Source organism: Cupressus sempervirens, chromosome 5 (genome assembly GCF_028749045.1).
Source record: "Cupressus sempervirens isolate cs-2001-9-10 chromosome 5, ASM2874904v1, whole genome shotgun sequence".
NCBI lineage: Eukaryota > Viridiplantae > Streptophyta > Pinopsida > Cupressales > Cupressaceae > Cupressus > Cupressus sempervirens.
The window spans coordinates 300,772,704-300,798,444 of record NC_143122.1 but is presented as its reverse complement, the minus strand read 5'-3'; the positions used below and the strand labels follow the sequence as shown (position 1 = coordinate 300,798,444).

The window sequence follows — 25,741 nt, the reverse complement described above, 5'->3', positions numbered from 1 at the left end:
TTAAGATAACTGGAGTGTAACTGATCGCATGACAGTCTGCCATCTATATACTCATGATGCTCATTAACACTTCAGTGCTTCTAGTATGAGCATATATTTTACTGTTAATTTTAATGGCACAGTAAAAAAATGTTTTCTAACGTCTTTTTTTCCATAGAAAGGTACATTTATACCCCTAAACAGGAACAATGACACATGAAACTTTGAAAGTACTTAAATTCAAGTCAAGACTTTTAACAGGAAGGGAAAAGCTTTGTCAAGACTTTCCGCAAACACTTCCCGTGCATCAAGGTCACAAGAGCACATCAAAACATCTAACAGAACTTGTGTATTACTTCATTAAATGCTTGCCATGCCAATTGTTAACACGCACCCTGAACCTTCATCACTTAAAACATGAGAACGATTGCAGGGTATTTCTTGAAAAAGTAATCATTATATATACAAAAGTTGGCTTTTTATTTCCGCTTAAATTTGGATGGCTAAGCATTTTGCAATCCATCTAAAAAAATTAATGGCCTACTTTAACTAGTGTAGTTCAACCGAGATGGAATGGAGTATGGGGATTGCAAAAGCATCTCTTCCAGTGCAGAAAATCCTACCAAATGACCAATATAATATATCTGTGAATTCATTCTATCCAACACTCTCACAGAACCTTCACCATCTCAGATTTGCATGAACAACCAGACACTGAAAATGCACAAAAAAAATCAAACTTAGTACTTATTTTTAAAAAAAATGAAACGCAGGTTATTTACAATTCTTTAAAACAAATATGAAAGGCATAAGGTACTAGAACCTTACTTCATTATCTGTGTAAATATGGCATGAAAACATACAATAGAGATGATTCTTCTATTGACTTGTGAGATTCTGCATTTCAGTGAATAGTGCAGATACATAAAATCAATATAATGGACAAAGATATTGACAACCCTTATGTAAGGTAAGAGCTTATCCATGTAGAGGAAAATCTGTGTAAATTGGACCTGTAACAAAAAAGCTGCTGACGAATAAAGAATAGAGATTGGCCTCTGGATGACATAACTGGAGCACTGCTAAAATCCTTCTCGGGAACCAGCAACATGAATTAAATAAATTCTCTAGTGTAACAAATTTGTTATCAATTGCAATATTTACAAGACTTGAAAAATGTAATGCAGTAGCAATCATGCTAGTGCAAGGTTTTGATTTGACTCCAAACTCAGAATATGCAGAAACATTCTTTGAAGGACAACTTTCCAAATGATGCTATACAAACCCAATACTATTGGTTGTCAGTTAAACAGCTTTGAATTCAAAGGCTGTCATGTTTATAAAAAAGAGAATAAGATCTATAGCAAACTGAAGTTGCTTTGGTAACAAATGGAAAAGTATTTGTTTCAATTAAATGTGGGAAAGTTATTGCTTACACCCTTCGAGAAATTTGCACTGTTCATATTCTCTAGCTTTTGCTGCTCATTTTCTGAACCAGGAAAGTTTCCATTTGGTAGATGTTGTAAGTTCTGATCACCATGAAGATGAGAAGAAAAGTTATTGCTTACACCCTTCGAGAAATTTGCACTGTTCATATTCTCTAGCTTTTGCTGCTCATTTTCTGAACCAGGAAAGTTTCCATTTGGTAGATGTTGTAAGTTCTGATCACCATGAAGATGAGAAGAAAACCTACCTTTCCATGTAGACTTGAATGATAATGGTTTCCTTGGATGAAAACAATCCTTATTTTTTCTATCAGAGTACCCATTGAATTTTGAGAATGTTCGAAAATTAGACTTTTGATTTTTCCATTGCCTCTTCAATGGCTTCAACATTTGGCTGTTTGTTGTCTTGTTTCTTCCTCTGCCATGCCGACTGCTGTTTTGAGGATTCACAGATGACACTCTTGGTGACAATCCTGGTACAGGTGGCTCTGCTGGCCCATAGCTTGGTTTAACAGATGATTGCTGACCCAAAAGCTCTCTCGGATGCATTTCCAAAGGTTGTCGTCTCCCATTTGGTAATAGATGGGCTGCTTGCATTGGTAATGGAATGTTAGATGGCCGCATTTGGTGATGCAAAGTATTAGGGAACCCTCCAGCCATAGACTGCCCTATAAAGGGTCGATAAGGAATATTCGGCAGCATTGGTGCTGCCAATGAGTTGCTATTCCATTCACAATGTAATAGAGGAGGTGACAATGGCGGGATCACTGTACCAACTTTTGCATTAGGTGTTCTTCCCAGTTGCTCCAAAAGTGACAAAGGTATACCATATGAAAGTGGCATATATGGCAAAATACACCCTTGGGGCTTCCCTACTGCATATCCTAGTGCAACTTTTCCTTGGGGATAACCCATCATGAAAGGTTGTGAAGAAGGCATAACGGCTGGGCACAAGGGTGTTGATTTGGAGCCCAAGCAAAAATGTGACTGCCCAGGCAACTGTGTGGCTTGTGGCATGGCAGAGTGGAAAGAAGATTGTCCTTTTACAAATGTATTAGACCCATTTAACAAAGGCATGCCTTCACATGGTTGATGAGAAGGTGGAGCAGACTGACATAAAGGGTCTGTAGAAGGAAAAGGTTTATCAGCTATGGTCAGAGTCTTTTCCTCAGAAGATATTTTGAATCTTTTAGTCAAAGCATCCTGCCTTGCTCCAAGAATATCCTCTCTGTCAGAAGGAAGTATGAGCGACTCAGAATCCTTCCCATGCTTTATATTTCCTTCTGCACTCACCAAGGTCATTTGAGAAGAAACTTGCTGTACATTTGACTCTACTGGTTGGTCCCAACGGCTTTTTCTCTTTCTAGGCCTTGTCCCTCTCATCAGGCCCTCAAAAGTATGCTCTTCACTCAGTTTTTTGGTGGTATCTTGAACTGGAAAATTGTCATGATTATCATGGCTGACCTCATGCTGGTCTGATTCAGTAATGGGACGCCATGGAGAATTTTCTGGCTCTGGGGATATTTGACTGGTGCAATCTATGGCATCTGTGTCTCTTGGATGGAAATTCTTTTGTCGCTTAACAGAAAATTTACACCTGTTGTTGGGGTGATCACCGACTGCTATGGCAGATTCACTAGCTAATGACCTCTCATTGCTTCTGAAAATCTTTATGGGATGAGGCATCCAGTTATCTCGAAAAGACCTTGCAATTTGTTGAACCTGCAAAGTTTTGAAATCCATTGTCCAAAGTAAGAAAAAAATATTGTATGAATAAACAATACTTACACTTTAATATACATTGTGCAAACAGTAATAATTATTTTCTTCCTTAATTCACTTGGTCATTACCAAAGAATAGACAAAAAACAAATATTCCAAACACGAGGGAACAGTCAAACACACAACAGAAAAATAATATGGTCCAAATGAATACAAACAAGTTTTAAAAAGGTTGCACAGGAAATTAATCGCACAGGAGAACAACTGTTAGCAAACAAAAGATTCTCATTTGAAAAAGACTTGGGCAATGTGACAGTTTCAGTGGGCCACATAATACTTCGCAAGCCATTTTCCATGTCAACTTGAGCTACCACAAATAAAAGCAGCTAGTTCATCCAATAAACAATTTTTTTTTTTTAAATACTATGTTCAGTAAATTACAATCATGCCAGAAGTTGACAGAAAAGAAGTGCATAGATTCTTCTGATTCAATTCTTCAAGGGGAGAAAGATACTGATCTAAATATCCTTTTAACATACCGTGTGCAGAAGCTTCAGAAAATAAGAAAAGGATTGTTAAATAAACTAATCAAATAAGGAATCAAGCCTAAACACAATATCAGGCGTAAGTTTCTTGACAAAAAGAGCTTATATGTTTAACATGTTAATACCCACAAACATTCTCAAGTTAATACTGGCACGTCCTTGCAGAAATTACCAAAATAGGTTGCAAAAACATCCAGTTAGTCTCTGTCATACTGTCATATGTACAAAACTAGTGAACACAATTTAGATGCAATGAGAACTAATCAATCATCTTGCTTTCACTCGAACAGAAAGGATGAATGTTCATCACCATGATGATGTACACAGCTGCAAACATGCAATAGTTTGTACCAACTCAAACATAGAAATGTTGGACGATCAAATAATAAAATATATTTAGAACTGGATTAGGTACGTAGAAATAGATCTTGTAAAATGATAGTGTAATGAAAATACGTAAATGGGACAGACCCCATAGTTTCATAAATGAATCATTTGACAAAACATTTACCATACCAAACAAAATTTTACAGAGGGAAAGTCATAACAGCTGTCATAATTGACATCAAAACAAGAATGGAATAGAATATAAAATTGTTAGTGTCTAAAAGGCAGAATAAAGCCTAAGAGAGCCATCTTTTTAAGAGTAATGAGATCAAGTACATAACCAACCAAATATGAGCTTAGAAAGAAAGCACTCCCGGTTAACCATTTTATATCATACAAAATAGTTGTACAAGTTAATCTACTAAACTCAACCCAGTCTATTTCACATATATTGAATCTAAAAGGCAGCATCACATGCCATATATTGGTTTACAGGAAAAATATTTGTACGTCTTTTCCATATACCATAAAAGAAATATCATTAATGTAATGTGTACCATAGTTTTAAAAAACTGTGATATGTCGCAGAACTCGCAGTATATCGTGACTGAGATGAGAAGCCGAAATAAATGCCGCAAATATCGTAGGCGAGAAATACCAAAAAATCGCAGTGTGTTTTATTGTTTTAAACGGAGGTAAATCACAATATTCAGGTTTGCTGCTGTGTCAGCATACAAGACAAAAACAAATCCTGTCGGCTTAAAAGACAAAAGGATATTAGGTTATCCTTTGTTGTTTTGTTTTGATTCTCATAAGCCAAAACAAGCAAGCGAGCTGTAAAGAAGCCATCAGGTCTGAAGGAAAAAGTGACAGAGTCTGAAGAAAAATGATGGTTCCTGCAATTCGTGACAGCTCTTTCCATTCCATGATGACTGAAGCATTCAACTCCACATTCGGCTCTGCATTTGCATTCGGTTCTGCATTCAACTCATTCGGCTGTGTAGTTGCATCCATTCACAGTCAAATTTGTCCGTCAATTGGGCAGATATAGAGTTTTCTAAGTATGTTTACTTTATATTGTAATTCTTTTATTTTAAATTTGAATATATTTGATTAATAAAATTTGTTTAAAACTTATTTGTTTTGTTAAAAAATTAAAAATTAAAAATAGTAAAATACAATAAATACTAAAATTCAGTAACTCCTTTAATACAGTAACTGTTACACATTAATTTAATATAACCTTAACATATAAATAATTTGTTATAATATATATTACAATTTATAGTAAATTTAAAATATTTAAATTACTGTAAATTTAAAATTCATTGAGTTCTAAACAAAATAGATTATGTATGTAAATCCAGTAAATTTGAAGTATTTACTGTAATTTAGTTTTAAATTTACTGTTTTAATTTACAGTAATACTATTTTATTTTCAATGTTCATTTTTAGTAACTGTTAACTTATAATATATTAATAACAGTATTGACTTTTTTTTTTTACAGATTTATAATCATTAAGTAATATATTTTATTAGATTCACTTGTTTTTTGATATATGATTCTATCACGATTCATTATGTTAATTTACTAAGTTTTAGTTGCTATGAATTACTGTTTAACTCAAGACTTTGATTAATATGTGGTGGATATCTCAAATCATATCTTCTACAAATTTGGTGTGTATGTGTGCGTTTTTAAGAATATTTTAAGAAATTGTATATTTTCAAATATTGGATCAAAATGCCGATTTTTTGCCGAGTTTTTGCCAATAACGAGATTTTCAAAAACTTTGGGTCGGCCGAGATATTGCCAAAACCGAATTTTTAAACTATGATGTGTACAATGAAAGCATAGATAGCATTAGAGAGAAATATCTAATCAGTTGTTAAAATAATTAGACCAGAAAACCCATAGTGAAGACAATGTCATAGACCATACATCAGGAAAACAATTTTATATGTGAAACAGTTTAACCCCAATATCTAGGTTAGAATTCAAATTTCAATTTATATAGCATCTAAAGTATTGTTATAGATACATGTATCACTGTAAACATCAATCATGATGTTCAAGATGCTAGTGAATAAAAAGCAATCCCTTCACTGCGCTTCAATTAAGATTCCAAAAGCATGTTCAGGTAAGTAGCTATATTGGAATACAATTATTTGGATCAACCCAGTCATGTAATTAAGTTGAAAGAAAAAAGGAAAAAGCAACTATGAAAAAAAAAGTTGTTTGAAAGAAGTAGAAAAACAAGCACATCCACATTACATATATATTAGCCAGAATGCAAGGCCCCTGCCAACTGAAGATTGCCGCCTTTAATCTGGGCAGAGGAAATGAAAAGAGCAGCAATTCAGTTCGAAGGATGGAATCCTATTGATTAAGGATTATTGATGTCAATTCCTCAAAAAATACAATTAAATTAAACAAGGATGTTACTTGTCGGTGCTTAGGGTGGAATTACAATAAAATAAACATATCAAGACAGCTCTTGATTATAGTGGTATAACTCTTGCAAAGGAATGGTTTGCATGAGGTGAACAATTCATCCAAGAAGGGCATCAAATTAGACTATCAATCCACAACCAACTCAGCATATGAGTTCAAAACTTAATACTTAAAAGAACTAGTCATTCAGGAAAATATAATTTCAGAAATGCATTCAAGAGTCATTCATAAAAGCATTCAAGTATTATTCAAAGATTAAATTGTCAATCCATCAACAAATATTGATCAGCAGTAGTCTAGCAAATGCATCAGGCTATTGGTTTTGAATTCTAGGTAGTATTTGCAAATTAAGGACGAAATCCTTTCCGAGTTCCTTGGTATTGTCAATACTGAGTTAGGGATGGAGACCTTTAATTCAGCAAATTTGCAAAGTATTTCCAGAGAATTCATAAGTTGATCGACTTTGGGTATGGTGCAATGATCTATTAACTTGAATATATTTCCTATATTTGTAATCTTGGATGAAACTATAAATATTTTGAGTTAATACTGTTGTGGCAGAAAAAGCATAGTATAAATAAAAATAATTTACACAAATTCATTTTGACAAACAGTCAAAAACAGCATGAGGCTGTTTCAGAAGTTATATATGAAATTTCATTTAGCTGTCACTTTACACAGGAAACTCTTTTAACTTTACCACCTAAGGAATAAAGAAACACATGGAAACTTATCATGCATTATGCCTAGATCAGAGATACAATTTGTAATCTAATGTACTTGAGTTCTTATTGTAAGCTGCAATTTGTACTTATGTCTATATGGTACTATGCTAATGCGCATAACTATGAGTCTTCTTAATCACTCGTGAATGATCCTGGCCAGAACACTGGACTTCTGAATTATGAATTATCATGTCAATGGGTCACCAAAAGTTAAACTTTTAGTATTTATAAACAAAAACTGTTATTTAGTGACTCCTGAGTCTTAGCCAACTGCCAGGCTAATCAGCTGATTGAGCTTTTACAAGGTTCCATGGTGTTTCAAGGACGGGAATGGAGGATTGGCAGGGGACATTAGTCCGGGGGGCATTTTTCAGGACAGATAAAGGACAGCAGTATATGAATTTTGGAGAGATGTCAATAACTGATAACAGCAATGTCAATAAGTAAATAAATCAAGAGAGCAGTAATATAACAGCAAAATAAACTTCAATGTATAACAGCAAGATAGACATAAAAATCAACCAATTTCTTTAAAAAAATATTAATCATATTTTTATTTCGATCACGTAGCTAAAAACTTCATTCAAATGTAAAAACGTTTATTTAAAATGAAAAATAAAATAAAACATTGAACTTTTCAATATTTAAAATAAATATAATTAATATATATCAAAGCAACATGAGGAACAATGATAATGTAGGTAGTGAAATAGACTGAAATTAATATGATTTGCAACCTCATCAGAGCATGGATTGTTGTGGGTAGAGGAGAGCGGACAACAGATCCATATGGGTGTCCTTCGGTTGCCTAAATGTTTAAATTATGTAGCTGCAAAAGAGAAGATGTACCTGTGACTGTCGTCAATAAGGGTTCTCAGAATTTCTGCGTGATGACGATTCCTTTCTTTTATTGTTCTTAATGGTTGAGACTTTGTATTCACTGGAAATTTCTATCAGCACCGTTCAGATATTACCTCTGCTATCTTTATAGTATTTGTGCGGATGTTGTTGTTGACAAAGCCATTTTTGTTCTCTTCAGTCCTCGTTGAAATATTATTCCTTAGCTTATTGATCTTCTATCACTACTGAGTATGTTATGACTTGGCCATATGACCTGGCTCGTAGATTCTATGTGGATAGTTGACAACGGTTCATGTCTGCAAGAGTCATTAAGTTTTTGCATTCAACGATCACAACCACTAATTGTGAAGTGAGCGGTGATCATAACCGCCATCCTTTCTCATTCCACATGAGTCTCTTCCTTTTCAGTTTTCTTCAGTGGTCACATAATCACTCAATATGTTATCCTCGCAGCCCAGGATTTTTTCTGCGTATGTGTATGGTATTCCATTGTGCTGTGGGCATATTATTTTGAAGTTCAGATAGCTGTGAGTCAGCAATCAGTGTCTTCATTCTGTGATTTAATCTGTTCTAAAGAAATACTGTGATCTGTTCTTCATTCTGTGCTTTATTCTGTTCTAAGAAATCTTGTGATCTGGTTATGATTGTATTTTGTGTTATATGTGATCCATGTTGTATCATGCTTATTGCTTATCTCTGTAAATGAATGGCAGTATCTTATTAGTATTTCGTATATGAGCAGCAGAGTGTACTCTATGTCTATATATTTCTGTATTGTGATTCCATATTACCCATACTCAGTCTGATATTATACTGATCATTGAATAACCAGTATGTATAGAAGACATAAAAGGGAGCAGAGTTTTGTATATGGCTTTTGCAAATCTAATAAAAGATCTATCTTTTGGTGGGCTGGGTTGTTTGCCTCGGTGAAGAGGGTTTATCCGACAATAAACTACTTGGTGTTATTTGTTTTCTGAGTTTTTTAATTTATATTGGTGAACTCATATGTTTTTTTCAAAGTAACAAGAATCAGAATCGGATCGGAATCGGCAAGGCCGAATCAAATCGTGAATCGGCCATGAATCGGAATCGAATCGGCCATGAATCGGAAAATTTTAAAAACCCTTGAAATTTAGTGAGTAACTTATTTCATAAACCCTTTATCGCTGATTCGATTCACCGATTCACAAAAAATCGTTTGGCTTGAATCGAATCGCGTGAATCGCATGAATCGCCGTGATTCTTGGAACTATGGTTTTTTTGGTTCATAATTTAACACTTGAAACCAATGTAACACCAGTACTGGGGTACGTCGGGTCGGTGGGGCGTCGGGTCGAGTTTCCAGGACGAGGGGAAAATGGGCCTCATTTTCGGGATGGCGGCAAGGAGAGGAAGGGGCAGGGAGGGGTGTTGTATAGTATACATATAGAACTTGCAATGCTTGTGATGAAATGATGTCTCAGTAGAACATACCAAATTAAAATACTTGAACATAGTAAAATTGCAAAATGAACTATAACCATTGAACATTCAACATAGTAACATATTACATACCCGATAGTAACATTCAAAAATCAAAATTCAAATAGAAATCCAGGTCCCCATTCCAGTGGCAGCATGGTTACAGAATGGCAGCGGTCTGGGTACCTGGGTACGCGAGTACCCGGTGCGGGGACTTCTCAGGGACGAGTACTCCGAGGTTTGAGAGGGGGTGCGAGTCCCCATGTAGCACTGCTTGAAACCTTATGCAAATGGTCCCTAACTCCAAAAAAGAACCATTACTCCAACTTGTGACAGCCATGGATACTAAAAGAAAAATTCAAAAGCAGGGTAGGGTATGGTTGTGTCACATTTGTACATAAGTTTTAGAGAGAGCCACATTAAGATATGCTCTCATTTCTTGAGTGTACACGCTGTGTATTTAAGGTTTGTCCAAACACAAAGCAGGATGAGAAGATAAAGGCTTGAAGATTGCATTACATTTTTTTAGACAAACATCTATACGTATGCCAACAATGGTCGGTAGTGGCAGTAGTGATATTGCCACAAGAGGAAAGGAGAAGATTAGTGGTAGTGAGAGGCAAGGAACAACTAAGTATGCTCCATTGCAATGAAAATTATGCCCATTGCTTCCTATTTCATGTGGCTCATTCCTCTTCAAAAAACTGATCAAAGATGTAGCCTCTGATGGTCCTTTAATTGTTCCTATTGGAGATCATAAACTATGCATTACCTTCCAAGATAGAGAATATTCTAAGGGTAGTTTGCTATTGGAGTATTTGAGCTAAACATGGAACAATAAATGTTGTTCTATTGTGATTGATGAGTAGACCGATATTAGATGTTGGCAACTCATCAATATCATAGTCACATGTCATGCAGACTTACTTTTTAGATTTGTTGATTGTTCAATGAAATGTAAGGATGCAAACTTCCAATATAGCATTTCAAAAGAGCCCACATAGAGAATGTTGAGCCACATAGAGAATGTTGAGGCCTCAAATGTTGATAAATGGGCACTGATTCACCACATGTGCAAATTGGTCGGTATGAAGGTAGAAGGTGCTTACAAGCACATCTGTTGGACTCTATGTTGAGTGCATGTATTAAACAATGCAATAAAAGACAAGAAAGATGGATTGGATTGAAGCAAGAAGTGGTAGAAGAGAGATATTTACAACCACCATACCTCACTCTCTTCAACACATTTTCAAAGGAGGAATACATCAAACTTCAGGAGACCAGATATGTCAGATAATTTGATTTGTTCAAGGAAATGCTTTAGGTGCGTAAGCCTCTACAGTTAGAGATGATTAATTTGAGAGGGATCAAATGGGCTGATTCAAGCTCTACTAAAAGAAAAACCATCAAACAAAAGATCCTTTATGACAATTGATGGTCTATTCTTGTAGTAGGACATTGTTCATTTTTTTAATAAATTGTTGGTTTTCAATATTAAATATGTTGTAGATGCCATTAATATGTTGATACAGACTCTCTTAGACTTGGAGAAATATATGAAACATTTGATGACATGATTGAAAGTTGAAGCAAACAAGTTTGGCTAGAGTTGCTAATTTGAGATTACATTGCAACCTATTAAGCCCATTGTGATATATAGGTAGAACAAAATGTACACCCCTTTTCATATGGAAACCTTGACTCAAAATCCCAAGCACTACAAAAGATCCTTTATTGCAATTGGTGGTCCATTCTTGTGGTAGGACATTGTTCATTTTTTTAATAAATTGTTGGTTTTCAATATTAAATATGTTGTAGATGCCATTAATATGTTGATACAGACTCTCTTAGACTTGGAGAAATATATGAAACATTTGATGACATGATTGAAATTTGAAGCAAACAAGTTTGGCTAGAGTTGCTAATTTGAGATTACATTGCAACCTATTAAGCCCATTGTGATACATAGGTAGAACAAAATATACAACCCTTTTCATATGGAAACCTTGACTCAAAATCCCAAGCGCTACACAACAAAGGTTTGTTCCTTATAATAATTCAGAGTTGAAAGAAAGGTTAATGAAATACCACCAAAGGATTTTTCAGTTGAGAAAACAGCATTCAATAAACCAAGTGCAAAGATAGGAAGACCTTCATTGTCTTAAACTGACCCCCTATTGGATGTAGACATGGCATGGAAAGGATACACTAGGGAAAAAATATGCTTGCCATTTGTCTCCTTTCACAACTTCTCCATTCCTGTACTCCAAAGAGAAATTGGTCCACATTTGGCTTTATTCACTCCCTCAAGCAACATAGGCTTAAGCTTAGGTGAATAGAGAAGTTGGTGGTTGTGCCTAGAACTTTCCAATTATAGGATCATCAAACTCTGGTGGGATGATGACTTTGAGTCAATGTTAGAGACATTTTATTTGTATACTATTTTCTAATTTGTTTGATTCTTGTGAATTCTCAGTTCAACACAAATGTTGTGCGTTAAGGATCTATTATTTATGTGATGAATGTTTATTCAATGTTATTGTATGAATATTTGAAGTTTCCATTTTTTTTCAATTTATCTTTTTTTATATAGTCATCCCCTTTGCCATCCCTTACCGTCCCCAAAATGGCTTTAAAAAACGTGATCCCAGAAGCTTCTCCCTATTGCAGAAAACTTGGGGTAACATATCCATTGTTGTCTCAGAAAACTGTTTGCAGAACAATGAACTAAGAAAAAACTCTGATTTGTTTAACAATCTTTTGAAACTGATTTATAAACTAAGTGTTCTCTATTAATGCAAAACTTCATGTTGTAAATATTGATGTGTATATGTACTATGTCCCCTTTCCAAAGTAGAAATTAATTATAAACAATAATAATAATAATCAAATTTAATTGTTTAAATACAAAGAGTAAAATTAAAGTATAAGAAGAAAGATGAAAGAAATGGAAAGAAGATAAGCAAGAGACACTTTGAAAGGGCAGCAATGACGAAGAGTTGTAACTCTTTCAAAGGGTGGTAACTATGAGAGGTCGTGACCCTCTCATACGGAGGAAGAAAGAAAGAAGCAAATGAGAAGAAAATAAGAAAGGGACTCTTTCAAAGGGAAGCAATGATAAAGGTTGTTACTCTTTGAAAAGGGTGGTAATAATGAAAGATTGTGATCCTCTCAAATGGCAAAAGTGATGAAGAGTTAGTCTTTAGTTTATTAGGTAATTCTATTTTCATCTTTAGTTCGTGGTTTTTTTCCAGAAACGTCATCTTTGTAAATCTATGTAAGGAGCTTTCATCTCCTTTGTTTAATACAACTATAACAACATCGATTTACCATATCATAGTATCAAAGCAGGTCAATGGGTTTCATAAAAATTGGCAAATTCTTTAATAAAAATTCAAGCCTCTTCTGATCTGGATTCTTTTTGTAAAAATTTGTTTTCCGATTTTTTTGAAAAAAAAATCGTCAGAGGTATTTTATGAAATTTTGTGGTTTGTCTTCGAAAATATTTGCTGAAAATCTCAATAGTGGTAGAGGGTTTTGAACACGCAATTTTTCAGTTTCAGCAAAAGTCTTTGATTTACAAAGGTTGCATGTATTTGTATGTTCTTGCATGTGCATTTTGTCACTTGTGTGTTGCTTGCATGTGCTTTTTTATCTCGCAAAGTCATCCCGTGAGAGTTTTTCTGATGAGTTTTCATTATTTTTTCCCCTTTAAAATTATATGATGGGTTTTAATAAAATAATTCCTTAAAAAATTCTGATTTGTAATTTGCAAAGTTTTGTGGGATTCCTTTGTGGGTTTACAATTTTTCTCAAGAATTATCTGGTGGGTTGATAATTTTTTCCTCAAAAATTATATGCTAGGTTTTACTGTTTTTCCTTGAAAACAAAGCTTTATATTCTTTGATCCATGTCTCCGATTATGTTGTCCAGTTTTGATCGACTTTTCACCTCAAAAATTATCTCATTTTTCTGATTTTTCTCCTAAACAAATTGTGGTTTTTTGCAGTTTGTTCTAGGGCATCATGCTCATCTACAAAGTTTGGGAGGTTTGCTGATTTTTTTCTCAAAATCGTGTTAGATTTTCTCAATGTTTGTCTCTATCTCCAAGAAAGGGCAGCTCTGTTATCCAACATCAAGTTGACTTATAGATGTCTTGTTAATTCTTGGGGGGTTAGTGGCAAACTCATCTCAGTAGTAGAGACGATAGTAGGCTCTTGTTGCAAATCCAAGGATCTTCTAGGCAGCAACAATTTTTTTTCAGAAATTGTGACCAAAAGGGAGCAGTCAGACGATGAACATCAAGGGAAGGTATTAGAATATTGTAATGTTTCTTTAATGGTAATCTTAGCCTTTACTTCATTAAGTAGTTCATAGTTTCATTTTTAGTTCACAATCGTTTCTTTTAGAAACATCATCTTTCAAATCTATATAAGGAGCTTTCATCTCCTTTGTTTAATCTAACTACAACAACATCGATTCACCATAACAGATTTATAATAAACAATAACAATAATCAAATTTAAATATAAGAATAAAGGAATTGGAAGAAGAAAAGAAAGTGACACTTTAAAAGGGTAGCTATGATGAAGGGTTGTGACTATTTCAAAGGATGGTAACCCTCTCAAATGGAGGAAGGAAGAAAGAAGTGAATGAGAAGAAAATAAGAAAGTGACACTTTCAAAGGGAAGCAATGATGAAGGGTTGTGACTCTTTTAAAGGGTGGTAATTATGAAAGATTGTGATCCTCTCAAATGGCTAAAGTGATGAAGTGTTGTGACCCTTCCATAGAGTGGTACTTATGAAAGGTTGTGACAATTGCAAGGGGTTGACATGTTGAAGAGGTGTGTCTTATTAAAATAATATCTCCTGACTGTGATTATTTCTATATTCAATGGTAATTTCTGGATATTGTACATATCTCGTATAATAGATTCTATCTATTATTTGTATATGTTTTTAGAGACATCTCTTTTGTTAACTCTATAAGAATGTGTCACTCTTGATATATAATCCATCCAATATTTTATCATTTCTACCATGGTCACAGAGCTAAGTTATTAATTTTTTTTGAAAAAATTATACTTTTGTATATGAAATAATTTGTCTTCAATTTTTTGAAAATCATTCACAAAGCTTTTTGAAACCCGTCTTCTTGACTCTCCCTCACATCAAAAGATATATAGAGGATAAAGTTTCATTTGAAGAGGAGATCCAAAGGGGAGATCAATCTGGGGAATAGTATATTATTCTCAAAGGCAACAAAAAAAAGTGGTGACTCAATTCTTAGGAAAGGTAGTGACCCTTCCATCAATAAATTATAAAGGAGAAGACTTCATTCCAAACATTTAAGGAAGACTTATCAATCAGACAAATTCTTCATTCATCCATCAATAGATAATCCCTCAATAAATCAAGAAAACAATTATCACTTCATTTTGGGATCAAGAAAACAAAAAATCCTGCAATCAAGCTCTCTCTATAAAATCAGCATTCATCCAATGATAAATCACCAATGCATCAAACAAGAATTCATTACATCATCACTCATCAATCATCTAATCAACAATTGCTTAATCATCAATCACCAATACCTCAAATCATACAATCAATCTAAATATAATGATATTGACATTACAACCATGTATAGGCAAGTTGGAGAATAAACACACACGCATATAAATATGCTCAGAACTTGTTACTATTTCAGCAAGTGAGAAGCGAAGGGCTGAGATGTTTCCAGCTTGATTCCTAAGATAAGGTAGGGATCAGCATCCCTTTAAAACCATGAGGTCATAGTCGCAAGATAGGGTAAGGGCTTGGATCTAAAAATTTGAGGGAACATGTTGTGATTGGTGTTTAAGAAAATTGGTTACATCCTAAACTTCTTAAATTGAACTAGTAATAAGGGTAGCATGGTCATTAAGGATCATATATAGTAAGACTAGTTTATATATTTGGTGAATGTATAACTTTCCTTATTTTCAATTATGAAATAGCGGAGTTTGAGTCAATATGTCTTGATCAATTCAGTCCAAGCCTTGAGCATATTAAAAAATATGGGGCAATTATGGTTATAACAGGCCTAAACCTAGCTAGGGACATTACAGTGACTTAGCATGGAGACACAATTGGGATGACAAAGACGAGCTCCCCATCTATGTTAGGTCACCTCATGTTGAATGGTCGCACATTATTGCCATTGGTTGGCCCAAGGTTGTTATATCATCACACCCTTAGGCTTAGGTACAATGAATGTTCCAGGCACCCTATTGTGCTCTCCTCTTCAATCCCTATTGCTGATTATTGAAAATGAAGCTATAGACTAAAGTATTATGCTATTGCTCTCCTCTCTAATCCCTACTATAGTTTTATAAAATTCAATACCTATTATACACTGTAACACAAGTATCAAGGTATGTCGAGACGCTGAGTCGAATTTTCAAGACAAGGGGAAAATGTACCTCATTTCGGGATGACGAGGGGACGGCCAAGGGACGGGGCAAAGGGGAGGACAAGGTAGGGAGGAGTGTTGAATAGTATACATATAGAACTTGAAATGCTTGTTATGTAATGTTGTTTCAATAGAACATATGAAATTAAAATACTTGGACATGACAAAATTGCAACATGAACTAAAACCATTGAAGATTCAACATAGTAACATCGTTACATCCCAAATTTTGATCTTTTAAAATAATCTTAAAGTCGTTATAATGGTTAGTTAAAATTCTCAAGTTGAACTAGAACCATTGAACATTCAACATAGTAACATTGTTACATCCCAAATTTTGATCTTTTAAAATAATCTTATAGTCATTGTAATGGCTTGTTAAAATTCTCAACTGTCATGATCTTGTAAAATGGAAGTTACGGTAAACCGTTTTGATTCATGTGAAAATAACTTGTTAGTTATTCATTGTTATTTTAACTGAAAAATGTATACTTATATTTTAAGATAAATGTTAGTGGTGGTTAGCCATCATGACACTTATCAGTTATTGTTGTATTTTTTATATTTTGATTTAGAATGGAGGAACATGTTATTAATGTGGAATTATGCATTTTGGTTGCAGGAGTAGACGAAGGGGGGGAAGCATTGCTAAACAGGATTCAAGGAATGGGGCACCAAAACAAAAAGGTCCATCAACAGACTATCAGGTGTGAGCTCTAACCACCTTGATGAAGGATTTAACGACTAGACAACACAGAATGTACCTTGGACAATCATGAGCTACCCAATCAGTGCTTAAAACAAGTAAACATTTAAATACTATTGGGAATAGAGCTGTTATCTTCTTTTGATTTTGTTGTGACTTTAAGTTGTCGTCAGTATGTGAATCTATATATTGACACCATGGTATTTTAACACCTATAACATGTATAGTTGTATATACGTACATGTGTGTGTATAAATAATATATAGTGAACCACATGATTTTAATTACACACGCATATGTATATATGCATAGGCATAGGTGTACACACAATCATAGGTGACATCAAATAACATGATACCAAAATATAATTATATTTTGTATATGAATCAACCTTGAGTAATTATAGTCTCTCTCTGTTGAATTGCAAAGGATCGTTGCAAATGTATTTGCACTGCTAAAGATAAGGAATGTTTCAATCACAGAACTGTTATTGTTCTCTAGATCTTGCTTTGTATTTATTGATTTGGATAGTTGCAAGAATAAATTCATTTGATATAAATAATCTATAATAGGGTATGTGTGTGAATGGTCATGACTATTCACCCTTATTTTTACATAGATTAGTTAACAATAACAATTGCTAATGCAGATTGGTTAATATTACACCAATTCATTATTGTGTATAACTCACACATAATACTTGCATGAACGATAATGCCAAATAAGGATCGACATTTCTAATGAAACTGATAATCATATGAACATGTGAACTTTATAAATGAAATATACATATGAGTGCATCAGTTGTATTCAGAATATCAAAATAGCATCGAACTTATGTATTGACAATATGTGTATATAAATATCAATATGTAATTCATATTAATATGCATATATGCATACAGCTCAGATTTGTTATTCATAGTGTTTGCCTGACTAAAGCTACATACTTTAACACTCCCTCTTAGCTAGGGAAGACGAAATATATATTTCAATAAGTTTACCTTATTTGGAAAAGTGATATCACCTATCTTGTGTTGGAAATATTATGACAAGCTAAGTTACTGAGAAGGGAGGGGTGAATCGGTAACTTCTAAAACTTTCATCCCAATTAGCAATTAATCCTTTATATGAACTCTGATCTAACTTCATGCATGAGAAACTAAAAACATGAAAGCATACATAACACTTTGACATAGATTTGGTGACCCAGAAACCTTCCAAATAGAAAGTAAAACTAGGGTGGGGATGATACTCACAAGCTTTAGTACTGCAGTATAAAGTTGGCCGATTAAGGCTTACATTGATCACTTCTAATGATCTGCCTTGTTAGGAGCAATAAGGACTACTAGGTCCACCTTGTGAAAAGATTTACCAACATACAATTAAGTATGCACTCGATATATAGATTTACATAAGACTGTTAGGTCTACCTTGTTAAAGGATTTCACTGATCCACCTGTTAGGATGAAGCAGTAGCTAATCTCTGATCTGCAACTTGGTTTGCTGAATGAGGTTCCTCTAAGTGTACAAATCACCTTGTTGTGATAGATCAATCGTTGTTGCTTCTTATACCGTTGTAGCCTTTGTAATTCGCACTTTTGCTCTTTTATAATGATTATATTCCTTCCTTTTTGATACCTTACATACATTGGATGTGATACAATACATTACATATATATCAATCCAATTACACAATTACAAAGTCGGCCACAATACAAGTTTACACAAAATATTACAAAGTCGTCAAAGTGTAAAAACTCGGGCTCTGAAGACTGACTCGGTGAGGTTCTAATACTCGACATCCATTGTCACTGCTCGACATCATCATGCACTCGATAGACGTCGAAGCTTGGTCCATACTAATCACTTCCAAGTAGTCTTGAACTCAGTATGCACTGGTGACTCGGCGAATACTGTGAAACTCGTCAGATAAACCAAATCACTTGGTTACCACTACATAGCTCGATAAACACTATCACCTCAAGCTCGATATAAATTGAGTCTCTTGGTTAACACTAAGTACCTCGGTCAACATTGGACTCGCATCACATCAACTACGAACTCGGTAAACACTGCACAACTTGGTTTGCACTGGTAAACTCGGCATACACTGAGATGCTCGGTTTACACTATTGATCTTCACAACAATTGTAATTGCTTGGCATACACTAGAATTTGTCCAAAGGACTTGGTAGCAACTGTAAAACTCGGTAACAACTGAAATGCTTGGTTAACATTGTTAACTATACAATAAGGTCAGTATGAACTCACAATCTGAATAAGTGTATGTCACTAATAACAAACTTGACTGGAATGCCAACATCTTGTGACATCAAAAATATAATATAATTAAGAACATCAAGTCACATGATATTCTTCTTATATTTATATCTAAGTTATGGTATGTGCACTGACATCAAGTCTCACGATGTCTACCATAACACATCATGGAGTCTCACCATGATTATCTCAGAAAGAACATAATGATCTGTAGTAGGTATCACGTCTCATGATATCCATCAAAAAGCTCAAGAGATACTAAGTATGACATATTTAGATATCACCTCACTCATGATATCAAGGAGTTTATTGAACATCAAGTCAGCATGATATTCGTATACCCTAATTATGGTATGTGCATTGACATCATGTCGCGTGATGTCTACCATAACTCATCATGGCATATCCATAGATATTACGTCACATAATATCCACCATGATTATCTCATAAAGAACAAATTGATACACAGTCTATATCAAGTCAGCATGATATCTATCAATAAGTCCATGGGATATTAACTATCAAGACATTTCCATGAATATCAAGTCAACATGATATTTTTCGTAATAGTAGACATTGTAAAGTCGTCACCTTACAATGTTGAATACAAGTGTACATTCTCAGAGAGATTGTCACCTTTCAGTAATGTACACAGGGGGGCATTAAGTCATGGAGTCACACACATGACATCCACCATGAACCATATCAGAGGGTGGATCTGCTATGACTCAATCTATTGGGTGAAAAATAATGACTTTCTCCTCAAACTTCTCTCTCAAAAGAAAGAATATACAAGGACAAAAGTAATAGATCATAGATGTTGAAGTTCCTTTTCACCTAAGGCTTCATTCTCCAACACATCAAGCTTGTACCAAAAGTACACAAAACTTCTCTCTAGCATGAGGCTTGGTGAGAACGTCAGTTGTTTGTTCTTCAGTGATAATGTACCTTAATTGAAAGTTAGAAAAACCATCTCATCATGGTCTACTCTCTCTGAATCAATATCATTGGATGCCAACAGATGTAGATCCTTAAGTTGCTCCCTATGTCATAGATGCATGATCTACTCATATACTCCAATCATTGAAAATATCTTGTTCCAAAGGACTCATCATTAGACACATTTATTAGTTTTAATAAATACCACATTGTTCACAAGAGAAACTTTCATACACAAATGTACTTGTCTAATTCCCTATTAGCATGAGTGAATGTAATTAACCGTGGATTTCTCTTTTACTTTGGCTACATCAGGCATTCATGTTAATTTGGCTTCCTTCTAAATCTCTAGCTACATTCATCAACCTCCTGACCTCCTCATCCAAGGTTGCTTCTAATGTAATGTTATTTTCTTCTTCTTCGAAAAATGTTTCAGCCATCAACTTAGTCACATGAATGTAAGCATTTAAGTATCCATCTATCCTCAAAGATCAATTTAATCAGATCCTCTGGCTACTCCCTATAGAAATATATACACAAATATATATTCTTCTCCGAACTCCCTTCAATAGGAACCAATGTTATGGTAGTATATATATTTTATTTATTCAAAAATTGTTAAGTCTCTTGTTGCTCTTAATAAATCATGTCTACCATTGAGATTTTAAAGAAGGCAATCAATCTGTAACTCTCTCTTTGGAAATTAAGTCAATTCTCAAACATCAATGTCGTTTATAATGTTGGAAAGACTGCGCAACCTAAATCTCTATAGCCTTTTTTATTATCTTAATAATATCTCACCTAGACATAATACTCTTATATTAGATATTTCATAGTTGTATATCATAGACTAGCGACCTTATTCAATTGTGACTTCTGCATCTCATTTCTAAATAATCAATCTGATAGCAAGCTTCTCTACGATCAAGAGTATAATCTCATTAGAAGCTTCAGCTTATAGACTTTGAGTTTTCCACACATTAGAAATCAGCGAAAGTAAAGCAACACACTGTGAATGTAGAGCACTAACATATCATTCTCTCTTGTGAAAAGGAGCATCCATCCTATTTCATATATTTCAACTCTCACCGTGGTGATGGATAACTCTACCAATCATTCACAAAGTTTGAAATATTGCAAACCCCAAATCATGTCACATTCTGGCAGTATGATGGAGCTTCTATTGAATGCTATGGACAACTGACACTAGATTGTGGTTGGTGTTTCAAACTGCTTCTTGTTTGAGTAAAGAAAAAATAAAATTTTCATATCACAAATAACAGTGATCATCATAACCTTTGTTGCGTCAGAAGCATATATCTCCAACAATAGATATAAATATCGTATTACATTTTACATATGTCACTTTTCAAACAATCCTGAAATATTATTAGATCTAATAGCAATATAGTTTTAGATGTCATATCCATGGCTTCCAACACAAAATCGGCAATCATATCTCTCAGAAATCAATCTGATGTCTTTAGTATCAGTCGAATCATCAAAGTAAATTACCAAGAATCTGGAAAGAAGACTATCTCTGAGTGGTCCACTTTTATTACTTTGAAAAAATACCTAGTGCAAATTCATCCACTACAGTGATTGCTTCAAACTAAAACCAATTAAGATAGATGCAAAGGCACATGATCCAGGCCAAATGCTCCTAAGCAAGTGTTATCAAACCTAAATCTGTGCAGAACATTCTACAGATTTATAGATATTCTTTTGTTGCAGACATCAAAGAGGGCGAACATGAGGTGACCTGTGATCTCGCATCATCTCGGGTACAAAATTTATGAGGCATATGTTATTGATTTCATAGTTGGCAGCCTTCCTCTCTTGAGGTGATATCTTAACCTGGCTCTGATACCATGTTGAATTACAAAGGATCATTGCAAATGTATTTGCACTGCTAAAGATAAGAAATGTTTCAATCACAGAACTGTTATTGTTCTCTAGATCTTGCTTTGTATTTATTGATTTCAATACTTGCAAGAATGAATTCATTTGATATAAATAATCTATGATAGGGTATGTAGGTGAATGGTCATGACTATTCACCCTTATATCTTAAAATAGATTAGTTAACAATAACAATTGCTAATGCAGATTGGTTAATATTACACCAATTCATTATTGTGTATAACTGACATATAATACTTGCATGAACGATAATGCCAAATAAGGATCGACATTTCCAATGAAACCGATAATCATATGAACATGTGAACTTTTATCAATGAAATATATATATGAGTGCATCAGTTGTATTCAAAAACAATATCAGAATAGCATCAAACTTATGTATTGACAATATGATATCAATATGTAAGACATATTGACATGTATATATGCATACAGTTCAGATTTTTTATTCATAGTGTTTGTCTGACTAAAGCTACATACTTGAACACTCTCATCAATTCCATAATGTTGAGATATTGCCACCACCATATCAATCATAATCTTCTTTTAAAATTTTATTTTAAAGATTCATGAGGAGTTACTTTTGCTCGATGAAATATCATGTCACATGAATCCCTTTCTTGTAATGGAGGGAGCATGCAATATTATATGGAAGCATTTCGCAACCAAAGGGTGCTTCCTCGTTTTCGCACTTGCCTTTTTCATAATCATAAGAACTTTGAACTCGAGCAGAGATACATATGCGACATTGATATACCATTCTTGTTGCATATGCAGCATTGATAAACCTTGATTCTTGTTGCACTTATGGCACCATCAAACTGCAAGTAATTAGCGTTTGCTCAAAGTCCAGTAAGCAAGCTTAAGACTGAGCTATTGGTGACGTGTCGTGATCACCTCATGAGAATCAATATCCAAGTCATGCTACCATCTACCATTGTTTCGCTTTTATATGCATCTTGTCTTCTTTTAGACTTTATCGATGTTAATGAATGTCTATACTGACATCCTAAATTCACGATCCATGAATTTAAAAACACCAGTATTACACAAAGGCATGATTAATGAATTAGAGTGAGCTGTGCTATTTCTTTTCATGCTCTATTTTTGTATATCAAGTAATGGATGTCATATAGACCCGATCAACTATCTTTTCTCACCTATATTATTTTTGTTTGGCAATCATAGCCAAGTGTTTGTCGTGTACAACAAATATATATATATATATATATATATATATAGAGAGAGAGAGAGAGAGAGAGAGAGAGCTTGTCCTGATATTACTCAGGAGATCTGACTTATACAGTGTATAGTTTGTATACCATGGAGACAAGAATCAGACTTGAGAAAGGAATTCTGATCACTATAACAGAGATGCATTAGTGTATGCTAAAACCTCCCAGGATACACCCTAGACCAAGAAGATCAAGTACGAATGGGTGAGAAGTACCCCTATAAAAAAAAACTTAAATGTCAGAACAAGAACAATTAAACAAATCAAAACTATACAAGTTGGGTCAGCTCATGATTGTCCAAATGTATGTACGTTCTGATTGTCAAGTCTAGCAATGAATGATCGGGCTTATACACTACCTATCTAAATCCTTGGCCAAGGTAGGTTAGAGGCATGCTTGCCGTATTTGATCACCAGATGTCTGGGTGCTAGTTGACAAAAGGGAGGTTGATGGAGGATATCCACTACCTTGTTTGTTGCTTAGCCGACACTCTAACACCAAGATGCTTGGATGGCAGGACCATGGTCTCCCAAACCCAACCCCAAGGTAGGGAGGGCTTTTCTCATTAGAGATTGTGTGGGGATAATATAAAGTCCGCGGTTGGGAGGTTAAGCCTATGTCAATGCTTCTCCTCTTCACCAAATGCCAAAGCTTGCACAACACATTATCAGATAACGATACTTGTATGATTTCTGAACTCAAGTATGTTCCCTCATCTTATTTTCATGTTATCCCTTGAAGTGTGTATTTATTTAGTTACACTCATCAAAGTATCAAATGTTACGGTCATCTTAGTATCAAATGATTATGGTAGAAGCTGTTATGGAAATTATATTAGTTTCTTTTTCATGTAACTAGGGAAAGGATCGTTTCTTAATTGTTGTTTACATTTCTTGTACATTGAACTCAATTGTTAGCTTTTCTTTCTAAATGAAGTAACAAATATAATTGCTTTATGTTATTCTGTAATGAAGGATAGATTTATCTCTAGAAATCATCTTTATTTTTCCAGCATATGAGAAAAGGTATGTTACAGCCATATTACATACCCAATAGTAACATTCAAAAATCAAAATTCAAATAGAAATTCAAGTACCAATCCCAGCGACAGCATGGTTGCAAAATGGCGAAGGTGGGGGTACTTGGGTACGCAAGTAGCTAGGGTGGGGACGTCTCAAGGACAAGTAATTCAAGGTTTGAGAGGGGGGTGTGAGTCCTCATGTTACACTACTACTATAGGGTTTCATTATAGAAGATTATTTGTAAAAAAATTCTATTGTGGACTTGTTACTTTGGGAAAAATCCAAGAATACCCCAGTTTAGGGACAGTACAGAATGTGAAGGAAATCTTAGAGATCTTTGACTAATACTTTTCAAAAACCCTAAATTCCAAGTTTATCATTTCAAACCAGCTATTTTAGTTTGGGTAACTAGTAAAGTTTGTAACACATTTTTCCTTCTCTTGATCAACCGACCTAGAAATTAAGGTTCAAGTATATTATGTAAATGGAAAGGGAAATTTCAGAATTTGTGCATTGTGTATAGATCAGTACAAAGATATCATTGCAGCCAATTAAATAAAAAATTGAGTAAGGTTTCCAAATAATTACACTAGTAGTTCTACTAGGGATTACAATGGTATCAGTACATTTACTAGTATGCAATAACCACCCAAAAACTTGGCCTCATAATAATTGTGTTTGTTATACACATATAGTCACATATAATTGACGTAGCACACACAACTTAAACTTCACAATAATGCATAGTTTGAGATAACACAAATTATGACACTCGACTATTTTTCCATTCATCACCAACTGCTTCTACAATTCTCTACAAACTCTTAAATAACCAAAAAACTCAGGAATTCCCTTTTTTGATAGATTTCACAAATTTCGAATTTTGTCATTTTGGGTAATTTTCTTGCCAACTCCTAGAAAGCTGAATTCTTCCCTAAAGCTATCTTTTAACTAAGCAAGAGGAACTGCCAACTAACCTTCGAAATTAGAAACATGATTTTGAAGTTATTACAAAAAGAAGTTTCTAAAAAACGAAGAAAATTAAATGCAAATTTGAACAGTTGGATGATCTTGCTAGGTCTCGAAAATTATTTTTTCTCGTTAGTAATAATGCAGAGCTTGATTAGCAGACCACTTAACTCTTCCTAATGAAGTCACCCTAAAAAATTCTGCCAAAACCCACATCTGAGTCAAAAGTTGTATCCCTCAGAAGTCCCAACATCATTCTTCCCTTCTTGAAAGGAACGCAGCACTTGCAAGTGGTTGTTTGTGAAAAATTGCAACTTTGTTGGGTCCAACTTCATCACCTTCCACTTTGAGATCCAAGTGCTATATGTTGTTGGTTATCCATCCCACTAAATCAAATACTTATTGTAGTGACCATTCCATGTGACTGTAGATTGTTTATCCAAAATTTGGGCAATCGTTTCCTTCTTTTCACTTGGAAGTTTGTTTTGCCAATCTACCAAATTTCTACTATTTGTCTCGATAAGCTCATTATGGAAATCATACAAATCAAAAACGTTAAACATGAGAGAAATATCCAAATCATCTGGTAACTAGACCTCATAGGCATTATCATTGAGCTTCTTGAGAATCCTGCAAGGACCTATCTTTTTGTACTTCAGCTAATGATATGTTCTAGTAGGCA

General features: G+C 34.3%; 1 protein-coding gene across 1 annotated transcript in view; it reads right to left on the bottom strand.

The window, feature by feature from the left end:
* Positions 1-315: 315 nt before the first annotated feature.
* Positions 316-25,741, bottom strand: part of LOC149555773 (uncharacterized) — a 126,489-nt gene continuing 101,063 nt past the window's right edge. The window contains exons 16-17 of the mRNA XM_089829933.1: positions 808-3,146; positions 316-693 (exon numbers count right to left, since the gene is read on the bottom strand). Coding sequence (XP_089686059.1) covers positions 1,386-3,146 — 1,761 coding nt within the window. The 3' untranslated portion in view covers positions 316-693; positions 808-1,385. The remainder of the gene's footprint in view (positions 694-807; positions 3,147-25,741) is intronic.